The sequence below is a fragment of the Zingiber officinale genome, chromosome 6B (assembly GCF_018446385.1).
Source record: "Zingiber officinale cultivar Zhangliang chromosome 6B, Zo_v1.1, whole genome shotgun sequence".
Lineage (NCBI taxonomy): Eukaryota > Viridiplantae > Streptophyta > Magnoliopsida > Zingiberales > Zingiberaceae > Zingiber > Zingiber officinale.
Window position 1 is genome coordinate 67,805,855 of NC_055996.1, and position 22,500 is coordinate 67,828,354.

At 39.0% G+C, this 22,500-nt stretch overlaps 1 protein-coding gene and 1 non-coding gene across 2 annotated transcripts; both read left to right on the top strand.

Moving 5' to 3' along the window:
* Positions 1–5,027: 5,027 nt before the first annotated feature.
* TRNAG-UCC lies at positions 5,028–5,099 on the top strand. The gene has a single exon. It is a non-coding gene; the product is annotated as a tRNA-Gly (tRNA).
* Positions 5,100–21,854: 16,755 nt separating this feature from the next.
* Positions 21,855–22,229, top strand: LOC121991079. Its single transcript, XM_042545104.1, has one exon. The coding sequence runs from the start codon at positions 21,855–21,857 to the stop codon at positions 22,227–22,229; it is 375 nt and encodes a 124-aa protein (XP_042401038.1).
* The last annotated feature ends 271 nt before the right edge of the window (positions 22,230–22,500 follow it).

The following is a 22,500-nucleotide window of genomic DNA, read 5'->3' on the forward strand; positions in this document are numbered from 1 at the left end:
GATGTTAGGAGGATGAACAAAACTCAAAATGTTGATTTAGTGCATTCTTTTGAGTTTTAGGTTCATCAAAACACATAGGTATGTGTTTTCCCATCATTGGGAAAGCTAATGTACAAGTCATGTGCATTATGCCCAAGGAACATGATGGGATATTGGTTTTGAAAATGTTTTTAAAATGTTTTTGGAAAACCTTGGTGAAGGCTATCTTTTGATAGTAATCACCATTGAATAGTTAGACACAAACTTGAAGAAAACACTAAAGTTTTTGCAAGTTTTCAAGTTTGTGTCAATCTTTGAAAATATGATGTATTTTCATAGAAAACTATTTTTCCTTGATAATATATGCCCTAAACAATGTGTACACGAGTTTGCATAATTTTTGGATTTTGTAGAATTTTCTAGGGGTTTCGAAGTTGACCGAAATGGAATTTCAGCAATTATCGAGCTCCGATCGATCCATGGATCGATTGAGGTGCTGAATCGATCCATGGATCGATTCGGGCACTCGCAATCGATCCATGGATCGAATCAGTAGATCCGAATCGATCGTGGATCGATTCAAAGGTTCAATCGATTGGAACCCAACTCCAATCGATCCAAGTTGCTGATTTTGGCTGGGAAAGCCTGATTTCAGCACTTTGAACCTATTTTAGTCTAGGTAACCATTCCAAACCCTTAAAATACATTTGTATACATAAAAAGGGTGTTTTCGTGTTGAAAACAAGGATGGAATGGTTAAGGAAGACTTCATTGAAGTTTAGGTTGAGGTTTGTTTCAAATTTTGAACATTTGAACCTCAAAACTTCTAAATCTGGGTTTCCTAAAGGTTTAGGGATTCCAAGTCATTGTTGGTGCAATGACAGAAGTTACCACCATGTCTTTAGGGGGAGGGACTCTTTAAAGACATGAAAATTATTTTTCATGAACCTTGGAAGGTGGTTAACCTTCTGTTGTGAACTTGCTCAAGGTTGAGCATTTAAACTTGAAATGGGGATAAATGGGGAGTGGATATCCTCATCATTTCAAGTGGCAACTCAAGTGGTTGAAAATGCTCAAGGTTGGGTATTTGTCAACATTGAGGGAGAAGTTAAGGATAATGAAGGGTATGGGACCTTCAATATTGAGTTGATCACAATGAGTGAAATTGTGATCACGATGAGCAACTCTTCAGGGGGAGAGTCTTCAACAAATGGAGTTGTTGAAGTGTGCCCAAAATTGGAGCATAGGTTGATGTGTGTCCAAAGACGGGTTGATGTTTTTTTGTAGGGGGTTGATGTGTGCCAATAGGGGGAGAATGAAAGGAAGTAAGTTAGGTTTTCATTACCTAGAGGGAGTTTGCCCTCTTAGGGGGAGAATGGAAAGCTTAATTTATGAGTTCATTACCTAGTGGCATGAAGAAGGAGGCTATAGGATTAGCCTAACTTACATGTGGGATTGTAAGTGTTATTGTGGTATTGTCAAACATCAAAAAGGGGGAGATTGTTGGTGCAATATCCCTCAGGTCAAGGGTGACCTGGTTAATCAAGCTGAGTCTTGGTTAGGGTTTAGATGTTTGACAATAAGATATTGATTGAAGAAGAGTCAAGTAGGTCAAGGTTGACTGGATACTTGACTGGGAAGTCCTAACTGGCAAGTTAGGCAGAAGGAAGTCCTAGTGAGTGAAGCTAGGCAGAAGGAAATCCTGGTGAGTGAAGCCAGGTGAAAGTCCTAGTGAGTGAAGCTAGGCAGAAGGAAATCCTGGTGAAAGTCCTAGTGAGTGAAGCTAGGCAGAAGGAAATCCTGGTGAGTGAAGCTAGGTGAAAGTCCTGGTGAGTGAAGCTAGGCAGATGGAAAACCCTAGTGAGTGAAGCTAGGTGAAAGTCCTGGTGAGTGAAGCCGGGAAGAAAATCCAGATGGATCAAGGATGATCGGACATCCGGTGTTGGGAAGTCCAAGTAGGTCAAAGGGATTGACCGGATACTTGGCAAGGAAGGAAGTCCAGGATGGGTCAAGGTTGACCGGACATCCGTGGAAGTCCAAGTAGGTCAATGGAGTGACCGGATACTTGCACGACGAGTAAAAGTCCAAGTGGGTCAAAGGGATTGACCGACACTTGGTGGGGAGTCTGGCAGTCAAGGGAGTGACCAGATGCGAGGCATGATGTACCAACAGTCAAGGTTGACCGGATGTTGGTTAGGGAGGTTTGGGACTTGGTTTTGGGCAAAATCCAGCTGGATCGATCCGTGGATCGATTCAGATGTGGATCGATCGGTGGATCGATCCGATTCTTCCAATAAAAGCTCGGATCGATCCGTGGATCGATCAGAGGTCCCGATCGATCACCGATCGATCGGGACGATGCCGCTCGATAAGCGCCGGATCGATCCGTGGATCGATCCAGCGCTTATCACGATCAGAGGCCTCAATCGATCCGTGGATCGATCCAAAGCCTCCCGATCGATTGGGAACATTCGAATCGATCGGGATCCGACCGTTGCGTCGTGTTTAAAGCCGCAGGCGAGCGTGGTCTTCGGCATCCCTTCACGAGCTCTTCTCAGATTCATTCCAGCTCCTCCACAACTCTCTACAAGCACGTGATCGCCAGTTCTTGAAGGTTCTTGGAGGCTTTCCAAGTCAAGAGGCGGATCTATTGCAAGAGGAAGAAGTTAGGGTTAGGGTTTTTACTGCACATCTTGTAAGCTTTTGCTTAACTTGTATTTCCCTTTCTTCTTCTTGTATTGAGAGTGTTGTAGGGCTTCTCCGCCTTTGGTAGTTACCATAAAGGAGTGTTATTCATAGTGGAGGGTGTGTGCGTTGGTGTGGATCCTTGGATTAGTCACCTCTTGTGAGGTGGATACCAAGTAAAATCCTAGTGTTAGCGTTTTGTGTTTGTTTCTGTATTTTCCGCTGCACATCCAAGAAGAAACAAGCAACGCCAAGTAACGAAGCGCACCGAGCGAACGCGACAAGCTATTCACCCCCCCCTCTAGCTACTTTTGGTCCTAACACAGTCGACTGATCCCAGCCATTTCGGGCACAGAATGCTTCTGTGCTCACCACCAGTCGACTGGTTCCAGTACCAGTCGACTGGTACAACCCTAAACTTAGGGTTTCCCATCCCGAGTACATTTCACTCGCACTCGGACCCTCACGACTCACTTGACTCTTCTTTGCAGCCTTGACCTCTTGCCTTCAAGCCTACTTCCTTTGGCTCTCGTCCCTCGGATGCATCCAAGCCCGCGGCTCGTCCCAATGCCATCCTTCGCGTATGCCTCGAAGTCGCTTCCCTCGGCCCTTGTCCTTGCTGCCTTGTCCACGGTCCCTCGGATGCTCCATCCTTCACCGGACCCGAAGCCGTCAACCTGAGTCACATGTGTCACCTGCAGTCCTGCACAACTCAAGTACACATATCAAATAACAAGGGTAAACCTAACTTAAACCCTTTGCCCAAACACCAAAACACATGGCCCCGCGGACCATTGGGATTGCTCCAACAAGTCTTTCATAACAAAATAATGGATCAACTCAGACTTCAAGGAAGTAATTCCATCAGAATCATCACCAATAATAATCCTATTATCAACATATAATGATAAAAAATATGACCTGCACTCATACATCTGACAAATAATGTTGAATTATAATTACTAGGATGAAAACCAAGTGAAGTAATCACTATAGAAAACTTCTCAAACTAAGCATGAGATGTTTGTTTGAGATCATAAAGCGCTTTACGAAGCCTGTAAACTTCATTAGGTTGGTGTGAAACAATAGGAGGAGGTGTCATATAAACTTCTTCATGAAGATCACCATTTAAAAATGTATTCTTGACATCCATCTGAGATATTTTTCATCGACAAATAGAAGTAACAATAATCAGAGTATGAATAGTCATTATTTTTATAACAGGAGCAAATGTTTCCTCATAATTTATGTCATACTCCTGATAATAATCTTTAGTAATAAGACGAGTTTTGTATCATTCAATAGATCCATTAGATTTAGTTTTGATCTTATATAACCAAAGAGAACTAACCGTGTATTTTCCTAGTGGCAATGATACCAAATGTCTAATCTGCTCTGGGGTCTCCCCGTGAACATCCGGTCACCTTGACCTGCACCGAGCCTACCCTCAACTTCGTTCAAGACCACCTCACATGACATCTAGTCTAGATTATGACTTTGATATCATTTGTTGGGACCAAAGGATATTTACATATCTCCACAATGACATGATATTGTACACTTTAGGCCTAGACCCTCATGCCTTTGATCTTGAGCTCTATTCAAGATGCCTTATGCCAATAGAGATATCACATATTTTTATAAACGCATGATCTTTTTTAAACCTTTTCAATATGAGATTTTAATTGAATCCCAACTCATACTTAATGCAACAAAATTCAAAACCTATTTGGTGAAATATAATAAATTCAAATATATAAAATGTAAATATAATAGTCAAGTGTTTGTTGCTATAATTTATTTTGGCAATTTATTATTAAATACAAATTGTTAAATATAGCACAGATTAAGAATTTAATTTTTAAAACTTTTAGTCTTTATAAAAGTTTGCTTTGGAAGATTATTTTATTTAATAAAATGGTGATTGAAGTGATTTCTATTTTATAACATTTTGTTTAGAGAATAAAAAATTTATTCTCAGATAGGATTATTTCTTTTCTAAAATAATTGATTGTGTATGTTAATCATCTTTGTCATTTATAAAATTTGAATTATGAGATTTTGGTTTTGATATTGCATCATTAGTTTAGCAACAAAGATGGTTAATAAGTGATTACTATGTATATAACAATTTGAGTTTTTGAGTTGAATTAGATCGGATAAAATATCTATTGTGAGTTTTCCCTCACCCCTATCCCTGTATCAAATATCAAACATCTAATATAACAAAAAAAATATCAAATATCTAATATAACAAAAAATAAATAAAATCCAAATGTGCGTATCTTTAACTATTGAAAAATCTTTGGGTTGTTAATTAAAATTTTACTTTTATAAATTTATTAAAAAGCTATATGCACCTAGCGTTTGTAGTCCAACGGTTAGGATAATTGCCTTCCAAGCAATAGACCCGGGTTCGACTCCCGGCAAACGCAAATTTTTGTGGTTTTTTGTTGTTTCTGCTAAATAAATTGTATTTTTAAATAATAGTGACATGAAAACTTAAATTTAATTCTTTTGCTTAATATAACTGGACATCAAATGTGAAAACTGACAACTGTTGCAAAAAAAAAACACATAATAATTCTTTTTCTCAATATAACTGGGCATCAAATGAGATTATTGTATAATCAACATTATTATATTTTTACAGCCATGTATTAGATTCTTCCATCAAATTATGAGACACTTTCCCTCATGAAGAGGAAAGAAATCCACCTACTTTCTTAAGTTTTCCGTTTATGATGTGTAACCAAAACATTCATTTTGTCATATCGCAGCATTGGTATCCAACGCATGATCTGTCGAGACTGCAGACTAATGGGTGTTTGTAATGCAGGGGGGTATTCACCTTTATGACTACTGGTCAGCAGGTGTTGAAAATCAAAATGAATGGTTAAAGCCTACCTACCATTGTTGTGGTTCATAGTTCAGAAAATAAGCAAGGATATCAAATCGCCTCATAAAAGTTGGTTATCATTGTTCATTATCATGGATAGAAACTTCATATGTGGATGTTGCTAATCTACATGCAGATTCTAAAATGATCTTATAGTTGTCGTTGGAAAAAGAACTTGCCATAGTGATATCAGAGTATGAGTTCAAATGAGAGGGGGAAAAAACGATCAGTCTTCATTTTTCTTTATTTTTTGTTTTTTTCCCTCCCGTTTATATATCTCTGATTATCCATTTTTCGATAGCAAGTTGCTCCTGCGCCAGTCATCTAATTTATGTGCAAGAAAGTTCTTCTATTGATAATTGATACGGTGTATAATGATAAGATTCGGTCATCGGGAGTCAAAGGAATATGACAGTCAGAATTCAAGGGGATATGGTGGTCAGAAGTCAAAGAGACGTGGTGGTCAGAAGTCAAGGAGATGTGATAGGCAAAAGTCAAGGAAATGCGGCAGTCAGAAGTCAAAGAGACGTAGCAGTCAGAAGTCAAGGGGGCGTGGTAGTTAACAGTCGGAAGGATGTGACAGTCAGCAGTTAGGGAAAGAAGAGGTAGGACCGTCTGGTGTCATCAGCCGCATGATGCCCGATTTGGTACTTACAGATCAGGATACCAGATCTGAATCAGGATGTACAATTGGGGTGAGGCCTGACTTGCTCTGACTGGTCTAGTTGTCACAACTCGATTATATCCAAACTTAGGCCAGGTGTTATGCCTGACAGATCATCCCGAACTGTCCTAATCATACCCGGCGGGACAGTCCTAACTGGAGTTGGCTCAAGCTTGAGTCTTGATGTTTGAGTTTCGATGTTGACAATACATGGAGATTGCAGATGCAATCGTCCGATTGAGGAAATTGTTGGTGTAATTCCTCTCTGATCAAGGGATGACCAGTTTGATGCGAAGAAGAGTCAAGTAGATCAAGGTTGACCGGATACTTGACTGGAAAAGTCCTAACTGGAGGTTAAGGGAAAGTCTTGGTGAGTGACGCCAGGCAGATGAAAGTCCAGATAAATGAAGCCGGGCAAGGAAAAAATTCTGATGAGTGAAGCCAGGTGAAAATCCTAGTGAGTGAAGCTAGGTGAAAGCTCTGGTGAGTGAAGCCAGGCAGATTAAAGTCCCGGTGAGTGAAGTCGGGTAGTGAAAAAATTCTGGTGAGTGAAACCAGGAGAAAATCCTAGTGATTGAAGCTAGGTGAAAGTCCTGGTAAGTGAATCCAGGCAAAGGAAAATCCTAGTGAGTGAAGCTAGGTGAAAGTCTTGGTGAGTGAAACCAGACAAAGGAAAGTCCTAGTGAGTGAAGCTAGGTAGAAGGAAATAACTGGTGAGTGAAGCCAGGCACGTGGAAATTCAGATGGGTCAAGGTTGACCAGACACTTGGTGTTGGGAAGTCCAAGTAGGTTACATGAGTGACTGAATACTTGGCATAAGGAAATCCAGATGGGTCAAGGATGACTGGACATCTGGTGGACGGTAAATCCAAGTGGGTCAAGGTTGACCGGACACTTGGCACGAGGAGAAAAATCCAAGTGGGTCAAAGGATTAACCGGACACTTGGTGAAAAAGTCTTAGCAGGTCAAGGTTGACCAGATGCTAGGCATGAGGAGTTCCAACAGCTCACGGTTGACCAGATGTTGGAATTAAAAACCTTGAACTTGAGTTAAGCAAGTCAAAGGAAGGTCAATCGATCAACCGATCAATTGAACTGCAGTTTAATCAATCACTCGATCAATTGGAGGTGGTTGCGAGTGAAGGCTAGCCCAATCGATCGACCAATCGATTGGGAGCTTGAATCGCTACCACAGAAGCTTCCCCAATCGATCATCCGATCGATTGGGCATAGCCAATCGATCGGTCGATCGATTGGGGCTGAATTTCTCACGTGACGCGAGGAAACATGAATCAATTAGTCGATTGCTTCAGGCATTTCCAGCGAGAGCACAGAGGTGCTCTGAATCGATCGACTGAACGATCCAAGCCTCTTCAATCGATTGGTCAATCGATTGGGATATGACCGTTGCACAGGATGCAGGTTTTGGAAGGTCGAGATCGCTGGGATCTGACGTGACAATCGATTGGGTGGAGCCCCAATCGATTGGAAGCCATAGAAACACAGATATAAAGGCGATGAAGCGTTCAAACGTGGCAACCTTTCTTCTCCAGCTCATGCGATCTTCTCCGGCACTCACCGCCAGTTCTTGGAAGCTCTTGGGAACAAGTGTTGTTGCACTTCCAAGGTTCAAGAGGCGTTCTTTAACAACAAGGTCAAGCAAGAAAAGGTTTTACTTTGTATTCTTATATTTTTCTTCTTGTGTGTGTTGTATCTTGTTGTGTGGGTTTGTACAAAGCTTCTCCTCTTTCGGTAGTTACCGAAAAGGAGTGTTTTTCATTGTGGAGAGCGTGTAATGTGTGGATCCTTGGATTAGTCACCTCATCTTGAGGTGGATACCAAGTAAATCTTTCGTGTTAGTGTTGTAAGTGTGTTTCTTATTTCATTCCGCTGCAAATCATCATCACGAAGCAAGACAACTAGTGTGGCGAGCTATTCACCCCCCTCCCCCCCTTTTCTATCTACAAATCTACCCTAACATATAATTCATCACAAATTCTACGACGAATTTATGGATTCATTACAGATTTTTGCGATAAATTATAGTATTCATTGCAGATTTCTACGATGAATTTTGGAATTCGTTGTGGATATCTCTGATGAATCCAGAAATTTGTCACAGAATTCACCATATTTAAATTTAAGTTTTGGCGACAAAATCTATTTTCATTGAAAAAACTACGACGAAAATTCAATTAGTCATTGAATTTGGGAAAGACAAATCGTCGTAAATCTGTGTTTCTCAATTTTAAGACGTTTTTTTTTTTTTTGCAGATTTCCAACTAAATTTGCGATGAAAATAAAATTAGTCATAAAATTTATGACAAATTTTATTATTTTCGTAGCGGGATTTTGGGACAACTTTTCTACGATGAAATTTTTTTCGTCATAGATTTCGTCGTAAAATTCGTAGCAAAGAACTATTTTTTTAGTGATGGCAAAATAAAGATCTTAAATGCTCATATCTAGCTGCCGAAATGCGTGGATATCTGGTTCCAATTAATATTATTTTGTAAAGTTAGACTGCGTGTATAATCTTGTCAGGTGATCTCAAACCTCTTTGGCAGTCTCTTACTTAGTCAACTGAATATTAATGGAGTATGAAATAGAATTATTGATCGACGTAATAATCTTCGAATTATCTACCTCTCAAACATCCAACAACTTTGTATATATATCAAAGTTGTGTCGATAGGTTTACCTAACACATCTGAAATATATCCCCAATCCCCACTTATATTTTGCCTGTCAAATTTTTTTAATAATATATTCCTAATACAAATAATTTTTTTCTATTCAATCAGATATTAATCTACTAAAGTGAATTATCTATACAATCACTCATCATGACATAATGAATACTACGCACGAATAACTTAACAGTAGATAAAATTAAGTTGATGTGAAAATTTAAAAAAAAAATCTAAACAAAACGGTAAGGACCCATAAAAAAAATGTGGACTCAGCAAACAAAAACTCTTTTCATTCTATCCGCAGGTTCACCTATTGTTTTGTTTTCATTTATCCGTTGTCCGCTGATTCTACGTTTTTTTTTAATTTTTTTATCTAATGTACAGATACAGATCTGATGATTATTATCTAAAGGAATTGATTGAGAAGGGGTGTGAAGGAGTATTATCCTCCCAATGTCAAAGTCATAAACTACCGATACCTGACAAGGAAACTGACGCAAGGAAATGCAATAATTTGCTTTTAGAAAAATTAGCACTGCACTTGCAAAGCGGGATTGGTGACAGACAAGTTATTCATCAGTTGTCAAAATCAAGAGTTTAAATAAAATTATTAGTGTAGTCATAAAATTGAATTGTAAAATTATAATATTTTTTATCATATTTTAATTTTTTTTTAAAAAAAATTAATAAATTCTTTTTAATGGATGATTAAATATTTTAATCCAAATTTTAATATAAATCTAAATATATAACATTTTAATTCATATAATCATAAATTACTCATAATTTCAAAATTCTAAAGAGTCAAATACTTGTCATGAAAACACAATATAAATATAAATTCAAGTATAAAACTTAAGTCCAAAGATAAATAAAGCACAAGATAACAAATTAATATAAATCATTGACAAGTGCAAATCTAAAATCATCACAAAACGATATCATTTTGTCCAAAATAGTCCCTTTTTATTAATGACACAAAATCGATAAAATTATCTCAAAAATTATATTTTTACGAATTTAAATGTTATTTTACGATTTTGATTCGATTTTACTTTAATACATGATTTTATCATAATTTTCCTCGATTTCATAAGTAAACTTACAATTTTATATGAGTTTACGAGTCAACTCGCGAGTTTGATAACATGACTATTGACATTTGAGGGCTTACAAAGGTACCTTCGTAGTCGATATTGGTATAATTTGAGGATGGTTCGGATGCATGTGTTGGATATAATTATCCCTATTAGGTGGGCTTATTTGTAAGTTGCACACGTAAAAACGATCCGAACTCTTAAAGTGAGCTAACTTATATCTAGTGGGTTTCGAGAGTAATTGGATGTGGATCTCATATGTGTAGAACTTATAATCCTACATCTATTATTATCGATGGGCTGATAATAGATGTGCACTATATAATGGGTTGATCCCCAGAGGATTAGGATAATCTTGAGACGTTTCTTCGTTCCTCAATGACGAAGAGAATTCAGCGCCGTCAACCCTAACTCCTCCGGAAGACCTATATTTTTGTTCAATCAAGTTCTTTGTCATTATCTTTATGTATTATTTACTTTCTTATGTCATATTCTTGATGAAACGAAGATCCATGCTTATATGTTCTTATTTTTCCTATACGAATTCTTATTTTGATTATTTAGAATTCATACGGCTTAAATTTTTACGAGAACCATCAGCATGCTCTAGCTAACAATCGGTATTAACACAAAGGTGCCCCAGCAAATCGGTGCATTCTTATCATTGGTGCTATAGCACATTCGACTATCTTAGCTTGTGTCATTATGCTGCATGTCGCTTTAGGTAGCAGTGTGATATGTTGTTTTATTAATTGGACATATGATAATGTTGAGAAGAGTCAATCTAGTTGGGTTTGTCAGTTCACTCAGATTGTTTGCGGTTGGGTTAACTTGTGTCAGGGATGAAGGCTTGGAAGAGATAACGGATTGAGTTGGATGGTAGGTCTAGGGTAAATGACTTAATTCATGGGTTAAAGTAGAGCTGAGCGAGCTTAAATTTTAAGATGGTCCAAAGTTTAAGATGTTCTTTGGTGAGGTTAGAGTGTACTAGATGGAAAACAATTTTTGATGCCTAACACACGGATCCCCTATCCCTCAAATGCTTGACCCTCGGAGTACTTCTCACACCCAATGACATGTTCGGTGTCACTTGCAGAGTCGAGTTGTTTTTTGTTGCTTCAATTCTGTTTCACATAAACAAGTGACATCGCAGGGGTGGCTCTATGTTGATATCTCAGATAACTAACCTCTTGCTCACATTGTACGATCCATTGCTTTTCATACATGTCCTCCATCAATAATTTTTTTAAGTACTTGATATTGTTCGAAACCTTGTATTTGTTGCAAGGTTTGTTTTAATCTTTATTACAAATTTGTCACATTTAAAATCTATTAACAACCTTCCATAACCATACAAACAGATTGAAGCTAGGATTGTGGTTCTCTCAGTTCTTCGGATGATCAAGGAGAGTTATTTGCTTGGTAAGATTTAAGTATATGTTTTTGTTAGGAATCTATACCCTTTTATTAGTAGTCAACAGCATTTTGTTTGTTCGTTCGTTCGTCTCCTTCCTGAGTATCGTTCAATTGTCTTATTACACAAAAAAAAAAAAAAAAAATCTTCTCAATGAACCATGGTTAAACTTCCCAATAATATGCACGTATAGGGATGAGCACGGGCCACAGTACAAGGAACTAGGGCGCTAAACACGCGAAAGCACAGCAGAAAACATCTAGTTCCTTTCCAGAAGATCCATGTGAAAGGAAACCATATACTAAGTACTAATTTTCTACATGAGAAAGTTATACCTTTGTTGCGTACCCTTCGCAATCCCGACAGTAACGTTTCTTTAGATGCGGATCTTAGCGCGATCAAGTGATCGCGCCTCTATGGTATCTACACGAACAAGTCTCGTTTGTCTCACAAACTCACAAAGTGGAGAATGAAACAACCAAAGGTTGTGCTAGCAACCCTTCTTGAAAGTTTCGGCAAGTGGAAGAGAGGAGGAGGAAGAAGAGCAAGAACACCAAAAATTCATCATGAAAATGAATCCAAAAACTCCCTTTTATAGATTCATGAAATTGCCTCATGCCATAATGCAATTGCCTTGATTAACATTAATATTTGTCTTCATCCAATGCATCATGAGCAATTCAAATGGTTCACTCTTCATCCAATGCATGCAATGCATTAGCAATTCAAATTGTTCACTTTTCATCCAATGAATCCAATGCATCCAATGCATGCAATGCATCCAATGCATGCAATGCATCCAATGCATGCAATGCATGAGCAATTCAATTGTCCACTCTTCATCCAATGCATCCAATTCATGAGTAATTCAAGTTGTACACTCCTCTTTCTTCATGAATTCAAGTTCATAAAATCATATAATGAGTCCAACTCATTAATCATCAAATAATGCATGAAATCATATAATGAGTCCAACTCATTAATCATCAACCCAATTGATGCAATGAGTCTAATTTGAATTGGACTCAATCCAATAGTTGGATTTAATTGAGTCTTACTCAATGAGTCCAATTTGAATTAGACTTAATCTAATGATTCATCATATGAATCCATCTCCATTGACTTGTTCTTTGTGTGTGACCCAATAGGTTATCGTAACGTTACCAATGTATCCAAATCAACATTTAAATACATAAACAATGAGTGACATCTAACAAAACATCTGTTGGAGTGTATACAGAAAGCCTAAGCTTTGTAAACATTCATTATGAATAAAGAATCACATTTGGTCAAATTGTCTACATTTAGTTGTAGTTGTTCAATTAATTTATATTGTAGATAACATAGTATGTGGTGTCACATGCAGAAGATAATGTTATCAGTACCTTATAAATTATAAACAGTAGCTCACGACCAAAATGGAAAGGAACAAACCATTAGAAGGTCGTAGTGTAATTAGGTATTAGTTTATCTTGACTATATAATTACACTAGTACACTCAGAGTGTATAGAGTAGGACCATTTGAGGTCGTTTCTTTTATACTGACTTTATAAAGGAACAAAGACCTCAGTTATTATAGAAGTGTGTGCTCTTAATCCTAATATAATAACAAGCACATATATTTGATATTTATTTCTTTAATTTATCAATGGGTGAGATTTAGTTCGATGAATCAATAAACCCGATAAGTTGGGAAATGATATCACTTATAGTGTGTGTTGTTGATTATAGAAGGAAACTGTGTCCTAGAGATACTAGGTTGATAATGTCCTCAAGAGGAGCTCATAAGGATTGTCATGTTAAACCCTACAGGTCGGACTTAGTCCGACATGATGATAAGGTTGAGTGGTACTACTCTTGGACTAAGATATTAATTAAATGAGTTGTCAGTAACTCACTTAATTAGTGGACATTCGATATCTTAAACACAGGGAGACTAACACACTCATAATAAGAATGAGCCCAAAAATGTAATTTGGGATTGGTGCGGTAGTTCAATAATAGTTCTCTAGTGGAATGAATTATTATTGATAAAATTAAGTTGTGTGTTCAAGCGAACATGCTTAATTTTATCGGGAGACCAAAACCAATTCCTCCTCTCGGTCCCTATCGTAGCCTCTTATTTATAGAGTACTATACCCACCTATACCCACCTTCTATACCCACCAATAGGGGGCCGACCAAGCTAGCTTGGGAACCAAGCTAGGGCCGGCCTAGGTATAAATTGGGGTGGCCGGCCCTAGCTTGAACCCAAGCTAGAGGGGCCGGCCAAATTAAATTAAAAAGGAATTTTAATTTTAATTTTTATTATGTGAAAGAAATAATTTATTAAAGAGAATTAAAATTAAAATATCTCTCTTGTAAAAGATCTACAAAAGATTAAAGAAAGAGATTAGATCTCTTTCCTTATTTGTAGATTGGTGAGATATTTTATTTTCTCTTTAAAATTATCCACATGTTGATAAAATTAAAATTATAGAAATTTCCTTTTATCAACCATGAAGAGATTTTTAAAGAGAAATTTTATTTTTAAAATTTCTGGAAACAAATTAGGAAGTTTTAATTTGTTGATTAAAACTTGTCTAATTTATTTCCTCTTGATGTGGCCGGCCATTAGAGTTTAATTGGGAAATTTTATTTTATTTTTCTCAATTAAATCATGTCAAGGAAATTAAGGAAATTTTATTGTAATTAAATTTCCTAATTTGCCTAGGCCAAGGAATATAAAAGAAGGGGTAGGGGTGCCTTCATGAGACACAACCTCTATTATTTTCTCTCCCTCTTTTGTTCCTTGGTGTGGCCGGCCATCCTTTTCCTCTCTTCCTCTTGTGGTGGCCGAACCCCTCTCTTTCCTTGGAGCTCTTGTGGTGGCCGGATACTACTTGGAGAAGAAGAAGAAGAAGGAGAGGAAGCGAGCATCTCTTGGAGCTTGGTTAGTGTTTTGATTTTCTTCCTTGGTGAAGCTTCTTTCTTTGTGGCCGAACCTAGCTAGGAGGAGAAGAAGGTGGTTGGTGGTTTCTCATCTCGGAAGATCGTTGCCCACACAACGTCCGAGGTTAAAAGAGGAATACGATAGAAGATCAAGAGGTTTTTCTACAAGGTATAACTAGTAATTTTTCTTTCCGCATCATACTAGTTATTTATGGAAATAATACCAAATACAAGAGGCTTACGTTCTAGAATTTCGAATATGTTTTTCGATGTTGTGTTCTTTTGTTTTTTTTCTTTTCCTTATGATTTGATTGTTCTCTTCGGTTAACCTAAAGTTATTTTAGGAAATTAAATATTAGATTTCTATAAAAGGTTTTGTCTAGTCGGTGGTGGTTGCTCCCATATCCAAGAAGGCCATGTGCCTCGCCACGTCAGTACTGGGAACCGATTATGGAAATTAATATTTAATGGAATTAATAACTTAAGGTGATTTGGGTCGAACGTGTTAAGTTCCGCAGGAGATCCAAGTCAAAACCTAAAAGAACAAATAGATTAAGTTTTGGATCAAACGTGTTAAGTTCCGTAGGCGATCCAAAATTTAATTTAAAAGAACACATGGTAGCTAGGAAAAGGTTCAGACCTTTGTACAAAATTTTTATACAGTGGAACCTCTAGGTTTTCCGAGTAGCAACCAACAATTGGTATCAGAGCTAGGGTTTTGCCTCTGTGTATTTGGTATTAGGTTAATTATGCACATGTCATACATAATTTAGGCAGGTTAATAGTAGGATGTGCTAACTTTGTGGATGCAGGATCCAACTATTATAACTTTTAGTTATTATGTGTGTGATTGGACCCTTGGACATGTCAAGGGCATTTATATATGTGTGCAAGATTGTATTAAAATACAGCAGGAGCTGTATTTAGTTTTATTAGGATTTTATTTTTGATCTAGATACATGTACATTCCTTTTATGGAATATAGGATCAAAAAAATGTAAAATTCTATTTATGTCGCGGATCAAATCTTGCAAAGCGTGGAACCTTCTAAGGACCAGAGGCGCAGCGGAACAAGGAGCAAGATGGATGCGACAGCTAGACCCGGTAGCGGTGGCCAAATATGGCAGCAGCTTAGGATGACAACACACGGAGGACAACTAGAGATAAAAGCCATAATAGTTGAAAATTAGATTTTCTATTTATTGCTTTTATATTATGCTGTGTGTGCATGTTAGTTTACAAGTTTAGTAGGCTAGCATAGTTAAAATTCCTCATTTACAAATAACTAAGTGGGAGAGGAATTTTTAAGTAAATCCCATGGTCTCCATTACTGGTTTGTAAGTGATGCAAACAAGCTTGCGCGTTGGCTCTGAGTGCCTTCCTCCATAACGGATGAGCTTGTTTGTGGATCACTAGAACAGACTTCCATTTTTGGATGACTATAGGAAGTTAATTAAGAGTGTGTGATCTTCCCCAACGGAAGGGGCATAATCTTATTAATGGACTTAGTGTCAAGTAATGGTATACACTTAGACACATCTAATAGTATCCTCCCCATCGGAGTCACTGCTATTATTTGTGTGACCAAATAATACCAACTATTAATTTTATTTGTCAAAAAGTTAGGTTGACAAGATAATAAAATTAATGGGTTAAAACCCTCCTTTTACAAATGTTGAATTTGTATACGTCCACACTAACGTGGCATACAAAATTCACGGTGTTATGAGGTGTTGGTTAATTTAAAATAGTATTGTTTGAGGAATCAATATTATTCTAAATTTAGAGTTCTGACCAAAAGTTATTTGTGATTTTTAGGATGACTTTCAACCCACTGTCCATCATACTTAAACAGAATAAACTTACTGGACCTAATTACATAGATTGGAAAAGAAACCTAGACATTGTTCTTACTGCTGAAAGCTATAAATTTGTACTGACTGAGCAGTGCCCTGAAGCACCTACTAGTTGTTGGAACCCCAAGGTTGTTTTGGTGTGATCAACAAGTTAAGTTAGGTCCTGTGTGTATTTAACCTTGTGTCTAAGTGTGCAGGAGCTTAGGAATACAGGTACTCGAGCGGAAGACGCAGCTAGCGAGAAGGACGGCACGCTGTGCGTCCGAGGGACGAGGTGCTGCGGAAGAGTACACCGGCGGACGAGAAGGAAGTGCGCGCGGTGGTTCCGAGGTACGAAAGCCGGAGCGGAAGATTGCTCGGGGAGCAAGAGACGCAGCTAGCGCGAAGGTCGGCACGGGGTACGACCGAGGGACGAAGTCTGCGGATGAGTACGCTGGTGGACGAGAAGGGACACGCGGTAATTCCGAGGGACGAGAAGCCGGAGGGAAGCACGCTCGAGAAGACCGGAAGATGGGTTTGGGTGAGCCCTATTCCGGATGTCAGAGATCACCCAAGCAAGCGGAGCCGGAGCAGAAAGACCCGGACCAGAGGCGAGCTGAACCAGAGAAGAGAGCACGGACCAAAAGTCAACTGGGTTGACTTTTGGCTCCGGGGCGCCCGGAACTGTCCGGGGCGCCCGGAGCTGTCCAGGGCGCCCGGAAGTGACTTTTTCACAGGATCGAGCTTTGATTCGATCCAACCATTGGGGGATAAATTTTATCCCCCCAGGGCGCCCGGAACCCATCCAGGCGCCCCGACCAAGGCTATAAATATAGCCTTGGTCCAGAAGCTTTTCAACGATCACGATCATTCTATTTCCAAACACTTGTATGCTTTAGTTGTAGTTAAGCTTCTGTTTTCTGTGCCTAAAACGCTGTAAGAGGCTTCTCCGCCTGAAGGAGTTTTTGAGCTTAATCTTCCTTGGATTAACAACCTCCTTGGTTGTAACCAAGTAAACATCTGGTGCCTCGTATTTACTTTGATGCTTTTATTTATCTGCTTAATTCATTTTACAAGTGTTAGCTTAATCGTTCGAGGAAGGGTTGTTTTTTTTTTACAGGCTATTCAACCCCCCCTTCTAGCCGGCCCAACGGTCCTACAAGTGGTATCGAGTCAGGTACGCTCTAAGGACTACCGTCTGAAGCAACAAAACAATGGCCGAAGCTAGCGACTACCCACCAAGAATCGAGCTTGCTTCTTGAAGCAACAAATGACGGTATTTCTTAACTCGATATTGGTATTTCTCTAATAATGAAAACAGGTTATGAAGCATCAAGAACACGAACGGAGAAAGACTCGATCTACGCCTCAGAAGCAACGTGACGAGTCAATGGCAAACGGTCGTGCAGAGTTTCACATTCTAACCGCAATACCAAATGAAGATTTCGATAGAGTTGGCGAATACAACAGCGCAAAAGAATTTTGGGAAAAGTTCTTAAAACTCTACGAAGAACCAACTGAAGCCCAATCCGATTCTTTGATGGACACCGAGCTGCCGACAGAACAGTCTGAGATGGAAGAAATTACCGAGACAGCCCCAACAGCCGAAGTACATCCCGAGAGTGATGAAGGGGGAGAATCTTCGGATAAAAGCAACTCGACAGGGGGAGAATCAACTACCGAAAAGGTAAGTCAGGTATGGACTCGAACCTCTGATCAATTAAATGATTCAATCGAAAAATTGCCTGAAGAGTCTTTCGAATCAGAAATTGAATCATCGAAAGAATTTTTCGAATTAGAAAATCAATTGTCAAACTTGCCTTGCAAATTATTATTAAAAGAATTTTGCAAGTTAGAAATTTTATCGAAAAACTTTTGTAAATTGCAAAATATATTTTCGAAAGAATTATGCAAATTAGAAATGATGTCAAAAACTTTCTTCGAATATTTTTTCGAATTACAAATTACTTTCTCGAAAGAGTTTTGCAATTCAGAAAATGAGTCATCGAAAAAGTGTTTCGGATTAAGAAATCTATTATTAATAAATTCCTGCAAATTAGAATTTTTATTAAAAAATTCTTGCAAATTACAAAATATTCTTTCAAACGAATTTTGCACATTGTCGAAAGAATTTTTTATAGCGTCGAAAATTTTTATCAAGTTAGAATCTATGCTATCGAAATATTTTTGTGAAATTGAAATTCAAAAAATAAGAGAAATTAACATGATACAAATTGTTGCATGTTTAATATTTTTTGCTTTAAATCTGAAAAAGTGTGACTTAAGAATTTCTGATAAATTAAAATGGAAATTTAAACCTTCTGATTAAAGCATAAAATATATAAATAAATAAATGCATAGAAAATTTCTCTTTATGTTATTAATTCTCTGAAATTTTCTTGCATAAAACTTTCTGTTTAGAAACTTCTTAATCTTGATGTCGAATGACTTAGAAATTTGTCTTGACTTAGAAATATTTCCCTTAAAATTATTGAAATATAGTTTCAAAATTTTTCTAAGTGTCAAACCCTTAGATTGTTTTTCTTGAAACCCCATTTTTATTGTGATCAAAGGGGGAGAAGGGAAAGTATAAGTCTAGTGGGAGGTAGAAAATTGAAAATTAAAATTTGAAATTTTTTGAAATTCAATTTTTTCTATCATGTTGCAAGTTATTGCAATAAATTGTTTTTATTCTATGTCTATTTGTAACCCTAGCTTAACTTGGGTTGATCACACCAAAAAGGGGGAGATTGTTGGAACCCCAAGGTTGTTTTGGTGTGATCAACAAGTTAAGTTAGGTCCTGTGTGTATTTAACCTTGTGTCTAAGTGTGCAGGAGCTTAGGAACACAGGTACTCGAGCGGAAGACGCAAGAAGCGAGAAGGACGTCGTCCGAGGGACGAGGTGTCTGCGGAAGAGTACATCGGGACGAGAAGGAAGTGCGCGGTGGTTCCGAGGCACGAGCCGAGTGGAAGATTGCTCGGGAGCAAGAGACGCAGCTAGCAAGGTCGGCACGGGGTACGACCGAGGGACGAGTCTGCGGATGAGTACGTTGGTGGACGAGAAGGACACATTCCGAGGGACGAGAAGCCGGAAGGAAGCACGCTCGAGAAGACCGGAAGATGGGTTGGGTGAGCCCTATTCCGGATGTCGAGATCACCCAAGCAAGCGGAGCCGGAGCCCGGACCGAGGCGAACCAGAAGAGAGACGGACCAAAAGCCAACTGGTTGACTTTTGGCCCGGCGCCGAGTCGTCCGGGCGCCGGAAGGGACTTTTTCACAGGATCGAGCTTTGACTCGATCCAACCGTTGGGGGATAAATTTTATCCCCCCCAGGGCGCCCGGAACCCATCCAGGCGCCCCGACCAAGGCTATAAATATAGCCTTGGGCCAGAAGCTTTTCAACGATCACGATCATTCTATTTCCAAACGCTTGTATGATTTAGTTGTAGTTAAGCTTCTGTTTTCTGTGCCTAAAACGCTGTAAGAGGCTTCTCCGCCTGAAGGAGTTTTTGAGCTTAATCTTCCTTGGATTAACAACCTCCGTGGTTGTAACCAAGTAAACATCCGGTGCCTCGTATTTACTTTGATGCTTTTATTTATCTGCTTAATTCATTTTACAAGTGTTAGCTTAATCGTTCGACGAAGGGTTGTTTGTTTTTTTTACAGGCTATTCAACCCCCCCTTCTAGCCGGCCCAACGGTCCTACAAGTGGTATCAGAGCCGAGTACGCCTCAGAAGGACTAACCGCCATCTGAAGCAACAAAACAATGGCCGGAGCTAGCGACTACCCACCAGCATTCGAGGGGGAGCTTGCTTCTTGGAAGGGTTGTTTGTTTTCATCCAATGAATCCAATGCATGCAATGCATTAACAATTCAAATTGTTCACTTTTCATCCAATGAATCCAATACATGCAATGCATGCAATGCATGAGCAATTCAAATTGTTCACTCTTCATCCAATGCATCCAATGCATGAGTAATTCAAGTTGTACACTCCTCTTTCTTCATGAATTCAAGTTCATGAAATCATATAATGAGTCCAACTCATTAACCATCAAATAATTCATGAAATTATATAATGAGTCCAACTCATTAATCATCAATCAAATTGATTCAATAAATCTAATTTGAATTAGACTCAATCTAATAGTTGGATTTAATTGAGTTTGACTCAATGAGTCCAATTTGAATTAGACTTAATCCAATGATTCATCATATGAATCCATCTCCATTGACTTGTTCTTTGTGCGTGACCCAATAGGTTCTCGTAATGTTGGCAATGTATCCAAATCAACATTTAAATACATAAGCAATGAGTGACATCTAGCAAGGCATCATTGCTACCCAAGTGACGAGAATGTCGAGATCTGACTTAACCTTTCCGTGGCTATTATCTTGTATGACTTAGTCCCTCTATCCTTGATATCTAGATTGATCAATGAGGCATAGACCGTGTCATCCTCTTATCAATCTTTGTGTTTCTTGATCTCCAAGTAGACACACTCAAACAAATGAGCTTAATATCTCATATTGACTCATTTACGCATGACCATACTTTCTTATGTCCTACTAATCAAGGAGCCCATAGATATCGCTTCCGTCATATGGAAGGGATAGATCTCATCTACATCACTCATATCCCTCCGCATAATTTATTGCATACCCAGTGATCGACTTTATTGTCCACCCTATTACGGGTGACGTTTGACGATACTAAAGTATACAACTCCTTATGTAGGGAACCATAGTGACTTCAGGTCTAAGGACTATTCATACCAATAGTCACATGAGAATATTTATGACACTCATACGACGATCCATGAAACATTCTCATGACGGGTCATTCAGTACATATTCTCTAATATATACCCATGTGTCAACCTGATATCTCATATCCATGACTTATGAGATCAAGTCATCCATTGACCTACATGCTAGTCTCAACACATTAATATTGTCCTTGTATATTAATGCTTGACTAGGAACAGTTAAGAATAGTGTTCTATGTATATCTACAATATCTCACTATCAATTCAACCAATTGATATGTTGTAGATTAGAACCTCTTACTCTAAGACATTATTATACTTATTCATTCGGCATTGAATTGAAGTAAATATAATAACCAACTTTGCCTTTATTAATAATGAAACATGATACAAAAGGAGCCCTTTACAATCATCTCATAATTGGTACTAGGGCTAATACTAACACACAGTGTCCTATCCGTTCGACCAGTGGGGCATGGACATCGTAGGGTCATTCCCCATGGCCACCGGATAACGGAGGTTCCTGCTCGTGGCAATTGACTACTTCTCCAAGTGAGTCGAGGCTGAGCTGTTGGCAAAAATAACCTAGCAGATGGTCAAGAAATTCATTTGGCAGCATATCATCTGTCGGTTCAGTATTCTGCGTCGACTTATCTCGGACTACTGAAGGTAGTTCGTCGGGCGGCATCTCAAGGAGTGGTGTGAAGGGTATGACATCCAGTAGACCTTCACTTCCATGACATACTCTCAAAGCAACGGGCAAGCTGAAGTCGCCAACCGCGAGATCCTTCGTATCTTGCGAGCTTGACTCGACCACATCCGGGGAAGTTGGGTTGACGAGCTCCCAAGTGTACTATGGGCGATCCGCACGACACCTAAGGAGGGAATGGGAGCAACCCCCTTCCACTTAGTGTATGGAGGAGAGGCAGTCGTCCCAGTTGAGGTCGGAGTTAAATCCGATCGGATACAACATTATAGCAAAGACAACGCCGAGCGGAGGCTCCTGGAGCTGGACTTGGTGGATGAACCACGCGCCAAAGCCGTCGTTCGGCTCATGACCTATAGGCAAAGAATGTGTCAAAACTACAACTGGCGAGTGATACCCAGATCTTTTCAAGTCGGCGACTTCGTGTGGAAGAAGGTGAAGTCGGTCGGCGACGTCACCAAGTTGGAGGCTACTTGGGTTGGACCCTTCAAGGTCGTGGAAAAGCTATGGTCGAGCACCTACTACCTAGAGGACGAGGATGGGCGGCGGTTATAGCGTCTGAGGAACGCGAACCATCTCCAGTCGTACCGAGCTGGATGAAAGGTGCGCTGATGTAATTAAAGTCATAAAATCTCCGTTTTTTCTGCACCCTTCGATCGCAGGATTAAATTCAATGGGTTTACAAGGCTATTGTCGAGCGGCCAGCCCCCGTACTAAAGACCGTCGAGCGGCGACGTTAAACCCAAGAGTCGAGCGGCGACTATAAACCCAAGGGTCGAGCGGCAACCTTAAATATCCGCCCTAAAGACCGTTGAGCGGTGACGTT

Coding starts and splice junctions, on each gene's coding strand:
- LOC121991079 (XM_042545104.1), top strand. CDS start 21,855: ATGGGAGCAACCCCCTTCCACTTAGTGTATGGAGGAGAGGCAGTCGTC.